At 37.9% G+C, this 19,570-nt stretch overlaps 1 protein-coding gene across 2 annotated transcripts in view; it reads left to right on the top strand.

Moving 5' to 3' along the window:
- LOC140327317 (uncharacterized) overlaps positions 1 to 18,241 on the top strand; it is a 30,343-nt gene extending 12,102 nt beyond the window's left edge. The window contains exons 3-15 of one of the 2 annotated variants that reach the window (XM_072406684.1): positions 412 to 473; positions 1,248 to 1,283; positions 2,133 to 2,401; positions 2,490 to 2,950; positions 3,809 to 3,916; positions 4,463 to 4,494; positions 4,801 to 5,944; positions 8,814 to 8,879; positions 9,702 to 10,626; positions 15,695 to 15,910; positions 16,272 to 16,379; positions 16,960 to 17,078; positions 17,529 to 18,241. In XM_072406684.1, the coding sequence (XP_072262785.1) occupies positions 412 to 473; positions 1,248 to 1,283; positions 2,133 to 2,401; positions 2,490 to 2,950; positions 3,809 to 3,916; positions 4,463 to 4,494; positions 4,801 to 5,944; positions 8,814 to 8,879; positions 9,702 to 10,626; positions 15,695 to 15,910; positions 16,272 to 16,379; positions 16,960 to 17,078; positions 17,529 to 17,582 (3,600 nt within the window). In that variant the 3' untranslated portion in view covers positions 17,583 to 18,241. Of the gene's footprint in view, positions 1 to 411; positions 474 to 1,247; positions 1,284 to 2,129; positions 2,402 to 2,489; positions 2,951 to 3,808; positions 3,917 to 4,462; positions 4,495 to 4,800; positions 5,945 to 8,813; positions 8,880 to 9,701; positions 10,627 to 15,694; positions 15,911 to 16,271; positions 16,380 to 16,959; positions 17,079 to 17,528 lie in introns of both variants that reach the window. The other variant, XM_072406683.1, reaches the window with a different exon arrangement.
- Positions 18,242 to 19,570: the final 1,329 nt, after the last annotated feature.

The raw sequence follows: 19,570 nt of genomic DNA, 5'->3' as shown, positions 1-19,570 counted from the left end.
CTGTATGGGCTCTCTTTTAAAAACAATTTGTAGAAAGCGTTTCCCTTTCCCTTATTGCACACTCACACACAGAATTGAGCTGTTGAAGATTTTTTTTATGGTTTCATTTGGAAATTTGTGCACATTTTTATTTCTTTACACTGGTAACCGTTTATGATCATCCAGGCATAATCATAATAATAAATTTTAGGAATGTAAAGAGGGCCAAAAGAAAGGGAAAAGGGGCGTGAATTCTAGACACTCTCCACATGGAAATCGGTCAGTGTTTCACTGCATATAATATCGTCATGGAATTGTTTTAGGAACTTTTCCTCATGTAATAATATGCTCAGAGGTTATCTGCACTGACATGTTTGTACTTCTGTTTTTATAAATAATAATTTTCTACTTCCCCCTCCCTCTGTTTGATAGGATTGGATTAAGCACCAGAATAACACAATCCACATTGATAGCTGCCGGAAGTTGCGTCAACAGTAAGGACATTCAACTCTTTAATGCATGACTTTATCTCGGGCATTCACATTTTTTTTTAAATGGCTCCCAAAAAAGCAATTTTTTGATATGTCAGAGCTCATCTGTAGCATTGGATCGATACTTCTTGCCCATATGCCTTGCATACTGCATGGTAAGTCGCTCCTTTGTGTATAGCAAACTACTGCTATGCTCCCTGGAGCAGGGAACCGCACCGCATTTGCATGTATTGCGTTGTCCTTCAAAGGAAGAAAGCAGCCAGAAGCTTCATGAACTCAAGGTACCTCACTGCAATCTCCTGCAAGTGAATGCAACTGCATGCACTAAGTTGTTCCCAGTGTCTCCCATACAGGTAAATGGGAGCGATTTTTCTAGTGCGGTTAAGAATGAGTTACAATGCTGTGGTTGATCTCAAGTCTGAAATGGGCTAAAGTACGATTAGTGAGAATATAAACATACCACCTCATGCTATGGTTTCAAAATCTGTCCACAATTTTTTAGCTAAGCTATTGTCAAGGATTAACCTGAATACATATAGCAATAGTTTGAAATATCTGAAGAAAATAGTTCTTGGGTGGGTAAAAACCTAGGCTTTGTGGTCTCTGCTACAATGTACCTCAGTACTAATAACACTGCTGTAATGTTAAGAATCCCAATACACCTTTTATCCCTTCACATGTTCCTATAAATATTTTCTTAGGTCTGTAAATTATATTACTATTCCTAAAGTTATTTGACTTATGTTTAATTTTTTTTTTTTTTTTTTTTTTTTAAAGATACCCTGATTGGAACCCCCAGGTTCACACGTTAAGGTACGTATGGCTTCACTACATCTGTCTTGGTTTGAAAGTAGAATTTTACTTAACTTCCCTGACAGTCTAATTATGTCAGTATTTTTACACTCAAAGCAGTACATTGTTTTGCATGGAAATTTATTTTTACGTTTCTTAGGTCTTTAATTCTTAGGCATAACTTAATATATGTAAATAATGCTATTATATATATATATATATATATATATATATATATATATATTATAATTATTTTGTATTGAATTCAATACAAAATAATTTGGATTTCCTGCCGCGCCTCCCACACGCAATGACACGTGCACCGATGTCACCGGGAAGGCACAGGACGAGGAGGACTCCGATGGGACCAGGTAAGTGGTTTTTATTGTTTTTAACTATCCTGATTGAAGAGATTATGTCTTCTCTACCATAAAATAAAAATACCTGCCTGTTTGCAATCTTTATTATTACCACGTGGCCCTAAATGCACAGCTCAGTGTACCAGCCCAGCATTGCAGCTGTCCCTTCTGCAACATAGAACCTTCCTGCTCACAATTTATTAAGGTTTATGCTTTAAATAGAGATACGTGTGGACTAATCCTCTTTCTGAAGTTCTTGTGGAAACATTTGGTTTATTACAAGATATGTACATATCTTCCATATGGACAGGTGTTTTACACTTTTACGAGTACAGTGTTTAGGTCTCAGCAAAGGTTTGTAATCTGGTGCATGTGTGCTAGTAGGAAAAATATAGTGAGGTGCTTGTTTCCAGTGTTTGGTTTATGTCCAGGAAATATAACTAACCTAGATAATCGTATTTTCATTTTTGTTCTGTTAACAAATGATAGAACATGCCACTTTTTACAGCAGGAATGAAGGCAAAAAGGATGGGACAACCCCAAAGCGATCAAGATCCAAGAGCAGGAGTCCTCGTAGAGCCAGAAGGTCTGGATCGAGACACAGGGCTCGTAGGTCACGCTCTCGTAGTCCATGGTCTGGCAGGAGGTCTAGGAGTCGAAGCCCGCGACGTTCTTGGCCCAGCCCAAGGAGTTCTTGTAGCCCTTATAAAAGTCCTAGGTCTCCCCGGCGTTCATTATCTCCAAGAAGATACGGGCGAGGCCAAAGCAGCACTCCACCTGGTAAAACAGCTGACTTTTCTAAAAAATGAGCTTCAGGTAACCTGAAAAGGCTAGTTTGTATATTTATTCTTTCTGTCTTTTCTTTCAGACCAGGGAGCTGTAGATGCTGCCGTGCAGAGCTTTATTGAAGCGAGTAAATTGAAAAGTGGAGAGAAGGGTAGGCCTACAAGGTCTTCAAGCGACACAAAGAAATTGTCGCCAAAGTCCTCAAATTCAAGTGTAAAAGGCAAGAAACCATCCGGTGGTTCTACTCCAACAAAGAATCCCGGTGGCACAGAGGGAAAAAACAGCATTTCTTCAAGCTACAGCAGCTCTTCACAGAAGCCTGGTAGCAGCAGCTCTGTTAAGTCTGGCACCAATAGCAGTGGCCTGAGAAATCCTTTATCTAGTAACACTTCTAAAAAGCAGTTCATCAGCAAGAGCACCTCTTGCAAGATAATTCATGTTACCAATCTCCCAGATAGTGGCTACACAGATCAAGATATCATAAAAGCTGTCCAGCCATTGGGAAAAGTCCATGACATCCTTATTGTTCGATCTAAAAATGAGGTGAGTGATGGCAAACTGCTATGCACAACAAAAAGTATATTTTACTTTTATTCTGGTCCATGTGAAGTAATATATTTTCTGGTAAAGTTTGTGTGGTTAGAACTGAAAAGAAAGCAGTCAATTTGCAACAAATATAAATTTATGGAAATAACTCCTTTGCCACCAAAGGCTTTTTTTAAACATCTATTAAAATGCACATTTTGTCCGATAAATAAAAATGTTTTCGAATTTTTAAAGTTTATTTCAAAGGAACCTGTAAAATAATGTAGTGGTATTCTTTATTTTTGTGCCATGCTATATAGGGAAACGACTTTTTAGAAATAAAATACATTCAGTTTAATTAGCAAAATCTGCACAGATAATATTAAAGAAATAGAAACCAAATGCCAGAACCTAAAATGGCACGTGGCCTGAAATGGCAACACTGGTACAATACTGGAATATGACACTTTAGAAACCTCTATATTAGTAAACTTTGTTCCTGTAAGGGTGCATTGTGTGACTGGCACATTTTAATGAACTATAGGGCTCTCTCGGATCCTTACTTTCCTTATCTGCACTCCCTTTACCCAGTCTGAGCACAGGATGTACTTTATCAATTGTTTTCCCTCGCCCATGTATAGCACTCCTTGGTAGCTGCAGTTACTGGTTGTAACTGTGTCTGTAGTTTCCTAAAGTGATTGATTGTTGCTTTTCCTGATGGATTTTGTTTTTTTTTTTTTGGAGGAGAGGATGTGTTTTGTATTTCAAAAGCTGTTCAGTTGCAGAGAACTAATGCAACATTACTTCGGGGCCTAATCTAAAAAAAAGGAAAGTTTGAATAAAAGGCGAATATTGATTTTTCCTTCTCACTTTTAGGCTTTCTTGGAAACCAACTTCACGGAGGCTGCTGTTAAGTTCAGTGAAACCCTACCAGTTATAATAAATGGCAAGCGGGTGACCCTGTCTCTGGCTAGAAAGCAAAAAGTAAGAACTCTTTTTGTTTAACATAAAACTGACTTGATCTTGGGGATTTGGGGAAAGAGTGTGCAGGCGTGAGATTGGGTGACATGTCTTCCTCTAAATGAAAAAATGGTACTGATCTCACTGCACATGCGTTAGCATGAGCACTTTTTTTTCATCAACGGGTAAAACATGCACAGTAAGAGCAACCCACAGCCTTCTGGAAATCTGTATCCCAGGAGGCTGTGGACCCTTCAGTCTTTACCACTGTGGTAAAAATCATATTTTTTTTTTATTATTATTATGTAAAAGGGGCCACCTTATATAATGTTAAAAATGTGATAAGAATGACAAGTTTTTAAAGAGACCTTCTTTCTCCGACTCTGATCTTGTCTACATATTTATGCCATCCTATGTGTTTGGAACCACTTTGGTATTTCTGATTGTAGACTATCCATTGTTACCATAACTCATATTTTTTTTAAATGTAGTAGATAAAAAGGCAAATCACACTAGTGCTGTTGAACTTATATAATGAAACATATTTTTCTTTTTATTACTTTCCTCTAGGAACAAACAAAGACAAAAACTAAAGCTACAAGGTGAGTTTGAATTTGCTTTTGAGTATAGTTGGGAAATCTATAAAGTGGCCCTTTGTACCTCAAATAATCTGCCATGAAAACAAGGACAGCTCACTCTGACAAGGAGTTGTTAACCGTCTACTTCAGTCTTTCTCAATCATTTTAATATGGGGAACCCTTAAAATAACTTTCAGGTCTTCAGCTAGCCCCAGCTATCCCGTTTACTTGCACCTCTCTTTAAAGAGACCAATGCAAGCACAATAGCCATCTTGGTCTGAGTGAAATGAATGGAAGGGGGGTTTTAATATTTTGTGTAACGCCTTCCAGCTCCGAGACGGATTATAACATGGATGAAGAAGACGCCACCCCAGCCGATGAAATCGGACAACTGGCGAAGCGTCCTTTGCCTGATACCCACGTCGCCAAGAGGAATGTGAAAGTCACGGGCACATTTGTGAAAGTAGAAGTTGAGGAGGATGGCGATGATGAAGAAGCAGCAGAAGCGCCTGAGGCTCCAGAGGCCCCTTATTGTATTCAGCCTTGGCCAGTAGTGGAGCAGCCTAAATATAGTTCAGATCCTCAGCCATATGTAACAGAAGATTCAAACTTTCTCGTTTCTGTTGAATCTGATGAGGAAGAGTGTGAGGTCCATTGTCGGTCTACCTTTAATGCAATACCAGTGATCAATAGTGTCAGTATGGAACACCTGCTGACAGCAGAAGAGTCTGATAGCAATGATATGGAGACATCTGCTAAGGAAATGTCAGGTGGCTGCCCAAAACCTGTGGACAACGCCTCTGCGGTGGATTCTCAAAATGTCTTTGTGGGGAAGCCAGAGGAAGCAAGAAACAGGTTAGGTGTTGAAACATCAGACGCAGCCGCTGAGTTAAGCGTTGAAGCATGTCAAGCTCCAAACACAACTTTTGAAACGAAATATGAATCTGTTCATAGTCTTAAGGGGGAGAGAAGTAAACGAAGTAAAGAAAATGCCCATTCTTATGAGGAAAAATCTAGACAGAGGCAAGAAAGGAACAGGCAATCTTCACATGGAAGAAAGGTGGATAAGCCAGTCAGAGAAGCTGGTGAAGAGTTCAAAGACACAGAACAAGCAGCAGTGACAAACACATCATCTGTGACCAGGACGGCAAAGTATAACCCTCAACGAGGTGAATTGTCTGTAACGCTTACAGTGGATAATCAGAAGTCCTCATTAGGAACACCAGAGTACAGAAAGAAGTCTTCTGGAGCCTGGGCATCTTCAGGAAGAGAGAGCAGCACCTCGAAATCAAGCAGTAACTGGTCCAGCCCGTCAGAGAATGTGTACAGTAATCCGAAAACCAGCACCGGGTCATACCAATCAAAAAGTAGTTACCGAGGTGTCAGCACTCAGCACAGAGACTCAAAATACAACTCCAGATCATGGGAGAACGATTTCAGGTTAAACAGAAAGGGCGACCAATCTAAGGATAGCGTAAGTTTATCTTTATCATATTCTTGAGCAGTGTTTCTAATTTTTTGGGTATTATAATTAATTTTTCACATCCAATTACAATGCAAAGAGAATGATTCGTGTATTCATCTGATCCAGTCCTGTCTCATGGCCATTAAATGGAAATGACTGTGTACTTTCACATATTCTCACAAGTTTAGAAGTTTCATTAATGGGTCTTTGTTGCCATTAAACTTAATCCAAAGTCCCACTTTTAATACGGGAGATTTAGCGAGGTGGTTATTGCAGAAAGACAGGCGACTGTTCTTTCCTGCCCTATTGCCGCTCAGCTGTGCATGCAATTGGCTGCCAGGAAACCCAGCAATCCTGGCTTCCCCTGCACGTGTCGGAAATGAGTTACATCATCCCGGCACGACCAATCAAGATTATTAATAAACGCTATTTATATAGCGCCAACATATTATGTGGTGCTGTACATCAAATAGGTGTGGCAACTGACAGATAGAAACAGACAGTGACACAGGAGGAGGAGAGGACTCTGCCTTGAAGAGTTTACAATCTAAGAGATGGCCCATGTTAATCTTTGAAAAGTAAAGAAAAAAGGAAGATGGCAATGCCCTGAAATAAAACATGGATAGGTAAATAATAGTAATTCATGTCATTCCAATGTGGATTTTCAGAACCTTCCTATGACAATTGTTAGTCAGAAAAAAATGTGCAATAGAACAACGCAGCTACAGTTTTACAAATTTAAGGAAAATAAGATTTTCTTGACTGGACTGGAGAAGATAGACAATCAAGGAGAACCTGGGTGGTTCAGCAAACCTGGAATGGATTTCCTTGTATGTATTAGTAGGCAAATGTTTTCATTGTTGGACCAGATCCATTTTATATTAACTGCATCAACCAGGTTCACTCGTCATAATCTTCTTGGAGTCTTGAAAAGCTTTAATAAATCGTGCCCATTGGTATACATACCTACACCAATATTGTGCTGTCACATTTTATAGTTTGTGGTCAGACAGAACCACTGTTGTGTGACCTTCCTGGTGCCCACTACCATAGTGAGCCAGCTAGTGGTTCCTAAACGACCAAAGGGGGCAAGCAAAATATTTACCGATTAGCTGAGATCAGCTCAAAGGACAGAAGTCAATATAACCTTGCTAACATTAATATTCATATATCAGTAAGGGAAAGTATGACGTATATGTACCAAAATTAATATGGTCATTAGTGACTTTGTTGCTAACCCATGGATATTGGTGGTATATTATATATCCACAGTATTGGTGCATGCCTTACTGTTAATGGTGGGCGGCAAACAAGGCTGCTATTCTTTACTTCACCCAGGAAGCCATGTTTGATCTAGAATACCTACGTAGGCTTTGCAGAGCATATAAGGTTTACTTGGGCTTTACCAGATACATTTATTTATTAAAGTTCTCCAAGGCTGGAGAAGAAAAGCTTTCATCAGTGAAGCTGGGTGATCCAGGATACCTCAAATAGATTAGATACAGGATTGGAAACATTTACAAACAAATAGCAAATGACTTTTAGGAAATCCATTCTAGGTTTGGCTGGATCACCCAGCTTCACTGGTGAAATTCACACTTGTCCCTATATATAAACCAACTGTGGTTTTTTGGTCCCTACTTGGTAAGAGCCACAGCAAAAAAGTAGCAGTACACCTATATTGGTACTGGTGAGGTAAAGCAGAACTCCAGGCAGGTCATAAATGATCTCCACATTGTGCTCCCAGCAGTGTGAACCATTACGGGCTGCACAATGGTAACTTTTCTGAATTACATGCCAGGCAAACAAATAGCCATAAGAGTAGAGAGGTAGAAATGCTCTGTTGTTGGTTGTAGTATTTCATCAGACTGAAAAGTATTTCCTGGCAAGTTTGTCTTGCATTTTATGTGTATGTAAGCACCAGCAGATGCAGAGGGGTCTCATGTGCAGCACAGTGGTCAAGTTGGTGCTAAATCCATGTGCAGAGGTCAAATTGCTTTATATTTTGTCTTAATCTAGGTTCACCTGACAGCTGCCTGCTCCTATCTAATAAAAGACTTTCACAAATATTTCTTTGTTGCTTTTACTGGATTATCTCTTGAAGATTGTTTTAGTTTGTTTTCAAGGGTATCTGGTAGCATCTGTTGTAACATTTTCCATGTCTGGCATGAAATTCTAATGGCAGCCTCCATCTTGTGCTTTTTAGCAGAATTTCATTGCAGCAAGATAAAGTGTTATATATATTTTTGTAGCCACGTAACATGTATATGATTAGAGTATACAATGAATTGTGTTTTTTTTGTTTTTTATGTCTATTTCAATAATTGTCAAATGTTAACAAATTTAGCAGTGGCAATGTTATCCAGTGAGCTTTTTTTTTTTTTAGGTAGACCTATTTTGGGACAACAGGTGGGGTTCTACTACTGAACTCTTCCTTTGGAAGTGTTGATTGTATGGCTGTTGATCGTATAAAAAAAGTTTTGGTGTTTATTCATTTCCCTGGCACAAGTACAATAATCACAGATTCTTCACTTGTCATATGCTTGCTTAGTAATAGTGTGGAACCCCTGATCATCCATGCAGAGAATGAGAGCCTCCCTACACATTTCCTTTAGGACCTGGCCCACATATCTTGGACTTGCAGTAATAAATGTGTGTTGTGTCCCCGTTATTTTGTTGGAAGATACCAGTTGGTGCCAGGGAGCAGTAAACTTCATGTTGGCTTGAACTAACCTGATTCACTGCACTTTAGGAATTGAGAATTGAATGACAAGTTGATACAGGCAATGTAATCTTGCATAAATGTCTTTATGTGACTGCTTCTTAAATTATATTTAATATTATATTTAAAATTTAATATTTGACTTTCTTTTTGCAGAGCTCTTCATCGTCAAGGTACGTGCGAAGCTCCACTCGAAGCAATCGGGGACAAAAATCAAAGGAGGTGAGACTTGTGTCTTGGCAGCTTTTATTGCATCATGTCCTTAGGTTTATGTTTTTATTTTTAAAGTGTAATTAAAGTAAATCTATTTTTTATTACGTGCCTAAAGGATTTACTTCATTATTATTTGTTAAACAGTTTTTTTTTATAGTGACAACATATTAGGCAGCGCTGTACAAAGTTCATAATAATGTCACTCGCTGTCCCTCATAGGGGCTCACTGTCTAATGCCCCCCCATAGTCATATGCTACTAGCACAGTCTAAGGTCAATTTGAGGGAAAACTTATTGACCTAACTGCATGTTTTTGGAATGTGGGAGGAAACCGGAGTACCCGGAGGAAACCCACACAAACACAGGGAGAACATGCAATCTCCATGCAGATTTGAACCTGGGATCCAGTGCTGCCAAGAGCCAGAGTGCTAACCACTGAGCCACCGTTCTGCCTGGATGATGGAATTGTGCCTCTCAATCCCAGCTGATTATTTTCTGTGTGCCTTGGACTAACCAGCTTATCGAAAAAATTTAAGTATTTGCTCAAACCAGGCAAACAAAGCTGAAGCTGTGCATGCACAGATCAACATTTTGACAGATACCCGGAGTGATTAAGTAGGAGGGATTATTGCAGAAGGGACATCATCTGCTTCTTTCTGCAATATTGGCCTGCCTGATCATGGATTCTTAAAAGTTTAACTTAAATTCTGCTTGAAATGCAGAGTCAGAAATACTTGAAACATCATTTGCATTTCACACTGCATGCATCATCTATTAGTTAAAATTTCATGTAAGTGTGCATTCATTTTTAAATTTTTTTTTTTTTTTTTAGGAAAGTGCCAGTACTTTCCCATTCAATCTGGATGAGTTTGTTACAGTGGATGAGATTGTAGAGGAACATGCAGATGAACAGAAGCCAGAAGAAGTGGAGGAAGAGAAGTCTCAGGAGATTGCTGCAAGCAAGAGAATGGAAAGTTCTCCAGCTGCCTTAGATGCCAAGAAACCCAAAGAAGCAAGTGGAGACACTCAAGAGCTCACTTTTGTCACCTTGGATGAAGTCGGGGATGAGGAAGATATCACACCTGTCCCTGAAAGATTACAAGATGGGGAAGTCCAAACCCTAATGACAGTAGATGAAGTCCAAACCCTAATGACAGTAGATGAAGTCCAAACCCTAATGACAGTAGATGAAGTCCAAACCCTAATGACAGTAGATGAAGTCCATTCTAAAGACGGCCCACCACCTGCTGCACAACAGCCAAGCGTTCTAATGACATTGGATCAGGTTAGTGATGATGAAGAGCCAAACATATCTACCATGCTGAGTGGCACTTCTGCCATCACCGACAAAGATCAGCTCTTGACTCTCGACGAGATCAGCAGTAAAGATGAGGAAACGGTGCCCAATTCTGAGCCCTTGAATCCAGATATCTGGTTTACACAGGTTACCAAGGAGAGCAAAGAGGACAACAGCAGTCCAGCCCCAGAAATAAAGGAGAATGTAGAAGCCCCAGATATCCCTCCCCAAGAGCCAGCCCAAGATAGCCATGTGGAACAGCCTCTTCTCACCCTGGATGAGGTGAAGGCAGATGAAGAGGAGGAAGATTCACTAGCTATAGAACACCAATTTCTAACTGTTGATGAAATTGGTGAAGAAGATGAAGAATCGGAGGTCAAACAGGATACTGTGGAGAAGTCCCAGCCCAAACCCAAAAGCAAATCGGGACAAAGCAAAAGTAAAACAAGCCCAAAATCAGGTTAGTTTTACTGTCGTATTCTAAGAGATATTGTAAAAATGTAATAAAATAACAGTTATGATTATGAATTGTCCCACACTGCAAGCAGGGCAGTACAGTAATATGTCACAGTACATATAACCTGTTTCATACATGATATTTATCTGTAAAATTTACATTACAATATTTGTCTGTTGTGTATACTTTCAAAATATGTAACAGTATATATACCCTGTTTCATGCATATTTACCTGTAACATTTACATTACAATTTTTATGTCTCTTGTGTATACTTTCAAAACCTCTAAAACTCAAGTGGCATTCTGTATTATTCCCTCTTTTTGTCCTTCCGAGCTACATAAAAGTTTTATGTAGTAGCAGTGAAGGGGGAGAGTCAAGTGACCTGGGCCAATGTGTAAATGGAAAAAAATGGCTGAGAATTGTGAAAGGGAGGTGAAACTCTGGTTGTACTAAAGAATCTTTCCAGAACTGCCAGTGCTACTGTCAATGCTATTAAATTAACCCCCCTAGCGGTAATCCCTAGTGTGACTTGGGGTGGATTTTACCTGCAAAAAGAAATCCCGAGTCACACTCAGGGTTGCATGAAACTTTAAAAAAAAAAACAAAAAAAACTTACCTTTCTCTGTCCACATCCCCCCCTGCTGGTCCCCGTGGGTCCTGGGGATACGTTCTTCTCTTATCACCAACCACGAACTGCAGAGACCATCTCCGGGGTTTCCCGGTGACGTAGGTGCATGTGTGGGTGGGAGGATCGGCGGGAAATTCATATAATTTTCTATTGGATTCAATACAAAATAGCTGTATTGAGTCCAGTAAATAAATGTTCATAAAAATATATATATATATGTGTATGTATTTATAATAATTTACATGATTCTGTACAGGTATATATGTTTCAGTATTTTTTTAACAGATTTTTGTGTGTGTGTGTTTTTTTTTTATTGAAAGTTTATTAAATTTATTAAATATTGGACATAAAAGTTATGCATAGGAATTATAGCCTACAATGTAAAATTGATTTCCATGCAAAAAAAAAAAATGAAACGCTTTTTGCATGGAAATACAGACAGAATTAGAACGCTAGGGGAGTTAAAATGAAAATTGCAGTGTTTTACCCTGACGTGTTGTTTAAAATTGTGAAGGGGATTCTTTAAAAAGAATTCTTTAAGAATGAACTAGGGCTGTGGAGTCGAGGAGTCTGAGACAATTTTGGAGTCGGAGTTGATAAAAAATGTTCCGACTCCTGATAAATTTGAATTATAATAAAAATGCAGCAAGTTCAAATGTCCTATTTCACAAACAATATTCATAACTATGTACTTCTCGGATGTAAGAACAAAGCCCAGTGCATAGTTGTATTTCTACTAGTGTGAAGTTCAGCTGAACTAATATACAACCTGACATTCACATTATTGGATAGTATCTGGATTATGTACATTTACAAAAAGTGTTTTCATTTTATTTCAGATATAATGTGTTTAACAAGTTCATTTGAGTGTAAACAAGTGTAATGATGTAGGTGAGTGCTATATAGGGACAGTGCAGACAGGACACCTGAACACACATCAGGCCATTCAGGTGTCCTGTCCGCACTGTCCATATATGCTCCCATCCAGGGCTGAACTATGTGTATGTTTGTGTGTATGGTGCAGGAATGTATGAATGTTTGTGCATAGTGCATGTTGTGTGTATGTTTCTGAGTAAAATGTGGGGCGGTCTGTGTTCTGTGTATAGTATATGTGTTTGTGCATGTTTTTTTCTGTATAGGACAAATTATGTCTTAAGTTTAGTGCAAGACTCGAGCCTATTTGTGTGTAGAGTGCCGTGTTGTATGTTTGTTTGCAATAGTGCAGGACTATGTGTATGTTTGATTTTAACTCCAAAAATTTGCTAGTTAGTACACATATTTTATATTTTTATTTTAGTAAAAGTGGCACTCTATTCACAATGGCAAAAATTCTGTCAACAAACACGATAAAAGTCTGCTGTTTATAAGCACTTTACATTATCAAGTGATGGGAAACATTATGTGTGCCAATGTATTTTAGAAGATGATGGTGAAAAACAATGTGATGCAAAAATTAGCAGTTTCAGTGGGTCTAACAAAAATGCACCTACAAGAGCATCGAATTTAAAAACACCTTTTATCCTAAAGTGTTAGAAGTTGTAAATGAGAAAGATATCAATGAAAATATTCCATCTACTTCTGGAATAAAAATGTTCAGAAATCTACTGGAGACCAAACACAACTAAGAAGTTTCTTTATCTCTGACAAAGTTACCATAACAATTACACCAGAAAAATTCAAAAGCCACATTATTGAAAGGGTAGTAAAGAATTGTGTACCACTTATTCTTCTTTTCACAGCCAGCCTTTTTAGGTCTAAAAAAAAACTTCTTCTCTGGAAAGAGAAAGTGCTGTATAAAGAAACTTATAATTGAAGAGGCCAAATGTAAAAAGGAAGAACTACGAAAAGGTCTAAAGGGACATTTTGTCTTTATAAAAATGGATGCATGCACACGTCACAGAGTCAAATATTTTGCTAATAATGTTAGATTTGTTGATTAAAATAAAACAATAACGCAAACCTTGGGGGTAAAAGACCTCCAGGCACATCACACCAATGACTATCTTCAGAAGTTGGTGGAGGATCTTCTAGAAGATTTTGAAATGGAAAAGGAACAGATTCTATGTATTGTGAGGGATAATGTGAGAGTGGATGAAGAAAATGTCAGACAGATATTAAAGGCAGACCGTTCTTCAAGTATTAGAGAAAGCAAAGAGAATAGTGACATTTTGGATAACATTGTTGAAGAAGCATCTAAGCGTACTACTATTCAACATATGCGTTGTGCTGTTCATGCTCTGCAACTTGCATTAAGATGGATTAAAAGTTTGCCATGCCGCTACTCTAATTGGCAAATTGAGGCAAGTAACTGCCTCTAAAACAGATGCTATTTTGAAAGGACGTGCAAGAAAAGGAGCCTTTTTCGATTAAACAACATGCTGCAGAAGCACTTATTTGATGGTAAAGTGTTGCTTGAACTAAAAGACTTTCTTGAAGAACTGGACAATGAAAATGTTTTATTAACTGAAATGAAAGCCAAGTGGACACAACTAATAAAAGGACTGAAAAATCTAACCTGTTTACTCTCACCAAGAGTTTGCAATCTGAAGTGTTAACACCTGGTAAATTCTTCTTGAAATGGAAGAGCTTGATAAATTGCCTGAACAAAAGTGGAGGGTTAATAGCTTTTGGCATTGTATCTTCATTGAAGAAAAGAAGGAATCTCTTTTACTGGACAATCAAATCTTGTTAGCTACTATTTATGTTGATCCAATGAGCTGCATTTTGTTCAGTGATGACCAGACTGATGCTGCAAAAAAAAAAGGCTCTCTATGATGAAGCAATTGGCATGAAGGGATTACTACCTTAAACACCACCACTGGATGCAGCTATAGGCACTGGTAACTCAGGTTCGTCCTCTTCAAATGAAGAATTAGACTTTGATTCCTACTTGAACAAAAGGGAACTTTAAACAGGAAAGCGACGTTGCATATTCGTGAAAGATAAATGACCAGAAAATGTTCAAATAAAGAGATTCCAGCAGGAGTTTTTTAAAGAATTAAAAGAAGTAGAAAAGTTTGATCGCTAATCGACACTGACTACTGTTGATGTGGCTAGAACCGTAAAAGCAATGCCACCCACCCAAGTCAGTGTTGAAAGACACTTTTCAGCTCTCAAAATAATCAAGTCAGATTTAAGAGCTTCAAATGGGATCTGGCAGAAGCAATTCTGTTTCTTAGAGCAACAGAGTTAGAGTTAGTTTTGGATTGCATTTAAAAGCTTTTTTACTCTACAACTATATTCCAAGTTTAATTTATCAACTGTTTTAGGTTTTCCAGCTTTAGTTTTTTGTTCATGTAGTTAAGCTTTGTTTTTGTTTTAAAACTACAAAAGAACGTGGTTCATATTTTTAAACTGGTAAAGTTCCTGTTCTTGTTTTTATGCATGCCATGCTACTACTTTTATAGGCACTTATAGAATGTAAGTTTATTTTTACAGAATATTTATTAAATTAAAATTTTTCTTTAGAAACATTAAATAAAAGTATCTAATAATTAAATAAATTATTTATTAATGCTTTCTCCTCTTAGGTATTAAGGCAAAAAGCTAAACATTTTTGTATAATATTTTGAGCGATCCTGCTCGCTTTTTGCTAAAAATACACTATTGATGCTTTCTAATAAAGCACCCTACTTCTTTCCATTTAGAGAACATGTTCTCAACAGTATTAAGAAATGCAGAGTATGGTGGTAAAAAAAAGAGTTAGTGTCTCTTACTTTCAACCAAGTGGAGGGTCCCTTTTTTATTCCTCACACAACAAATTGAATAATTTCTGGAAAGCACTCCAGCCACAACATGCTCCGCCTTTGCCAAAAAAGAGCTCTTCCCCTTTTGGTTCTCATTGACATGTTAAAACCTACTTCATCAAGAAAGTAGATGTTTTTTCCATCTTCCTTTGCTATGAGATCAAGGATCTTGTTAACATAGCTAAGCCTTTCTTGAAGAGAGTGGTACTCATTGCAGGAATTAAAGAAGTTCTTTTTAATGACCATTGGAATTTATCAATGCATCTATCTATTGTTGAAATACATACATTATTGCCAAATTTGGCAAATAATTGATCCTTCATTTCCCTGAGGCTTATTCCGCAATCTTCGGACATTAACTCCTCCTTATTGGCTTCATCCAACTTTGAATTTCTCAGACCTCTTCTTGGTAATTTTCCACTCCACCGAAAGATTCATAGGTCTTAATAATTTTGGTTATGGTTGTACGATTACAACCCAAAACCATTGCTATCTGGGAGGCATCACTTCAATTCTGATAACTGTCTACCACTCTTTGACGTTCTGCATTACCTAATTCTCTGGCCATAAGGGTAAGTGCAATACTAAATATAAAGCTAAAAACTTTGAAGATAAAAAGATGAATAATATTGTTATCTTAAAACTTGGTATAAATCCCTAAAATAAAGATATATAATTTTAAAATGTTTTCTAGCTTCCAAAACACCAGGTGGAAGAAGAGGCAGGCCCAGGAAGCGTCCTTTACCTGAAACTGCTGATGACAGTAAGGACACATCTCAGCAGGCGTCTGCTGACTCCATTACTGGCAGTGGGCTTGTTAAAACCCCAACAAAGCCTGAACAAAAGGCCGCCGAAGACCCAGAGCAGGACAAATCAGAGGACAGCACAATTACCACCCCAGATATACCTGGTAAATTTGTGTGTATATATACTGAGGGGAGGGGAAAAAAGAAAGATGTTCTGTATATATTGCATTTACAGTGCTTTGCTGGATTCTGTGGCATTAAGTGATTCCTCATCCCATCTCTACTAGAAGATAAAGAAAAAGCTAGCACTAGTTCTCTGCAGACTTTTTTTTTTGGGTGGGGGGAATGTTGGTTCATGGTTGTCAGCACAGTATGAATTTTTTTTTTTGGTTCTTCGCTGCAAATAATACGAGCCTTAATGCAATATATGGACTATTGGCCCTCAATCAGTGGGAACATGATACTATTATCTAGTGCCGTCGTTGTTGTGCAACATACAGTCCAAATTCTTGTTTTTCATTTCAGGTTTAAGCACATCTACTTCATCTGATACTCCAGCAAAGAAAAATAAACTGGAATCTCCTTCCCTAGGAAAAAAAACTTTGGGCTTATTTAATTGTTTAATTCCAGTTGGTGAGTTTGTGCACAAAGTTTTTTTGGCAAATTTGTGGCTTTGATACTGCCTCATATTTTTCAGTTTTATCATTTTTTAATAATAGTTAAAAAAAAAAAAGTTTACAAGGGGAAACATTGCAGAATGCAAGTAATGTACCTAAGTCAGGTATTGTAGATGAATGCATTGTAGTATTTCTAGAGCACTCTTTATATTGACATTCCCACAAACATTCCCTGGTGGAAATCTGCAGCTCTGTGTTTTGAAATGACCGGCATTGATTCCCTTGAGGGAATGTCGATATATAAATAGAACCCTTAGTGTTTACTAGCAATATATTGTATTTATATTCCATCTCCATTCCCTCAGCAATATGCAACTGCACTCCAGGTGTTGGAGACTGTTTTGTTTTCCACTAATGTTTGTTTTCAACCTCCACCCCACTTATCCCCACCTTGCTGTGTCCAAAATCATAAAAAGGAGAAATAATTATTTTTATTATTAAAGGGGATTTATATAGCACCAACATATTACACAGGGCTGTGTGCACTGTACAATTTGACTGAAAACAATGTTGTATTTTTTTTTTACTTTTTTCAGGTCTTGAATTTGTAGTTCCTAAAACTGGTTATTTCTGTGAATTATGTTCACTGTTTTACATGGACGATGCATCCAAGCTGAAACACTGCAAAAGTCTTCGTCATTACCAGGCAGTGCAGGTACTTTTATTTATTTTTTAACTTTGAATGATTTTCAAGTCTTGGGGGAACTCCTGCTATAATTACCATATTTGCAATATATTTATATCTCAGTATATAATCTCACAGTGCACACATACAGTAGCTTTGTAGTATTGTTTGGAAGAATTCCACTCCTACAGCCAAAAAGATCATTGGTGTCATTTAAACTGACCCGACACACACATTTCCTATTGCTTAAGGAGCCCCCGGCAACTTCTGGAGGAACCCTGATTAAAAAAAACAATGGGATATATTATGAAAATGTTTGGGCAGTGATCTGATTCACATATGTGTAGGTAAAATGGTAAGACAAATGTTTATTCAGGAAAATAAAAAATAAAATAAATCTATATTTGTTACTTTTTAGTGTTTTGTCACTAGAACTCATTGACTGGTTTGCCCGCAGACTAAATGGCTTTTTCTTTCTAGAGACACTTCGCCAAGGAGGAAGATACAGCAGAAGAGAAATCACCCAGCACCTGAGATCACCGAACCTCTGCAACATTGTACAAACGCCGGAATGTGAAGTAGAATTATAGGGGACATTGTGTAAATTTATTTTCTCACCCTTATTTAAACAAATGTTTATGTTGTATGAATACTCTTTAGACTGGTATAAATGTCATAGTTTTTTTATATACAAAAGAAATCTTTATTGATAGTATTTACATTGCAGTAATGTTACAGTTCAGCCTGTGATTTAGTCACTGGTTCTGGGAACTGGGGCCTGGATTGGAGTTCATCTTTTATGGCTCCCTGGCTTCCCTCACTGCCTCAGTTTGGTAAGGAAGACATTTTACAGACTTGGCTCTGGATCGGACAGCCTTGCTCTTCAATTTCAATCTTGTTATCATATGTGACGTCTTTATTTTGTTAAAACAAAATGCTGTTGCAATTTTGTCCTGTTCATTTTTTATAGTTGTTTTTTTATGTGAAGTATTTTGTTTGAGGTAAGAGGACTAGTTTAATGTTAACTGAAGAGAACAAAATTTCATTGTACAGAAAGTGCCATTTTTATGTTTTTTTTTTTTTTTGTGAAGGTTGGTATCATCATGGTTTTGCCAGTCCAAGTTTGGCATATCTAATGTATATTTTTCCAAAAACGAAAGGGGTTTGTAAATAAAATGTAAATGTTACTACAATCCTGTGTTGTGTCTGTTAATATAGGTTTTTGTTAGCTGGTTACTGAGCTATTGCTGCTCCAGAGCACCTCATGCACTACTATCTTTATATATAATAAACATTTTAATAGCTCTGACATTCTTCATTGCTGTACAGAAAACTGGTCCAGTCTCTACACCAGAGGAGCTTACACTCTGGGACTTTTATGTCACGCCACAGTCAAATGTATTATACATTTGTATAGCTATGACTTATGCCATGAAGATGTACAGAGCACACTGAATCAGTCACATTACTCTGGCTTGCACTGCACTGTATTCATTCACTAATTTTCTTATGGATAGGTCTGACCCAGTCGACCATGCTGTATAAAGAACACTGATCTATTCACATCTGTCTCTGCACTATGGAAGCTTAGGTTACATACACAGGTGCAGTGGTTCTGGTCCAATAATTGGCTCAGGGCTGATATCGAACGAGAATTTTGTGTGTCTACAGTGCTCGTCGTTCATCATTTGAATGACCATCCTGTCGGATCCATGAACGATGGATGGCGAATGATGGTAATGCAAGTGAATGGAGAGAGAGCGCAGCTGGGGGTGTCGCTCTTTCGTTCTCCCCCTCCCCTCTCCATGGGGCAAAACAGTGCTATATGAACAGCTCTCATTCATGCATCGTGCAGTCGTTTGTCTTTCTTGATCCCTTCCAACGACAAATATTGCACGCCTGTACTTGGCCTTATACTCTGTGATCACAATAGTGAGACATTGTTCATATAGTTGGTTTGGATAAAAGCCAGATAAGCTATCGGGAGGTTTTGGTAACCTATAATCCTTATGTGTTGATTTAAAAAATGGTGAACTTCCTACTTGGACAGCAATGTGGATACACAAAGTCCCCATGTTTCATCTGCTTGTGGGATAGTAGAGCAAAGCAGGATCACTGGAAAAAAGTGACATGGCCTCCAAGGGAAAACAAGAAAAGAGGTGCAGCAAACATCATTAACGAGCCAAAGAAAGAATCATTCTGTCTACACTTCACATAAATGTGGGATTGATTAAGCAATTTGTTAGAGCTCTAAACAAGGACGGTGATTGCTTCAAATACATTTGTAGATTCTTCCCTGGATTGAGTACTGAATAATTAAAAGCAGGAATCTTTAATAGACCCAGATTTGGGAACTGATAAATGATTCAAATTTCACAGGTTACATGACTGATACTGAAGCCTCTGCCTGGCACACCTATGTCATGGTTGTCCGGAACTTCCTGGGTAACCATAAAGCACAAAATTATGAAGAACTGGTACAAAACTTGCTCTTGAACTTATTTGGGTGCTACTATGAGCAT

Source organism: Pyxicephalus adspersus, chromosome 3 (assembly GCF_032062135.1).
Source record: "Pyxicephalus adspersus chromosome 3, UCB_Pads_2.0, whole genome shotgun sequence".
Taxonomy (NCBI): Eukaryota; Metazoa; Chordata; class Amphibia; order Anura; family Pyxicephalidae; genus Pyxicephalus; species Pyxicephalus adspersus.
The sequence above is the reverse complement of the archived record's forward strand: the minus strand, read 5'-3'. Positions and strand labels throughout refer to the sequence as shown.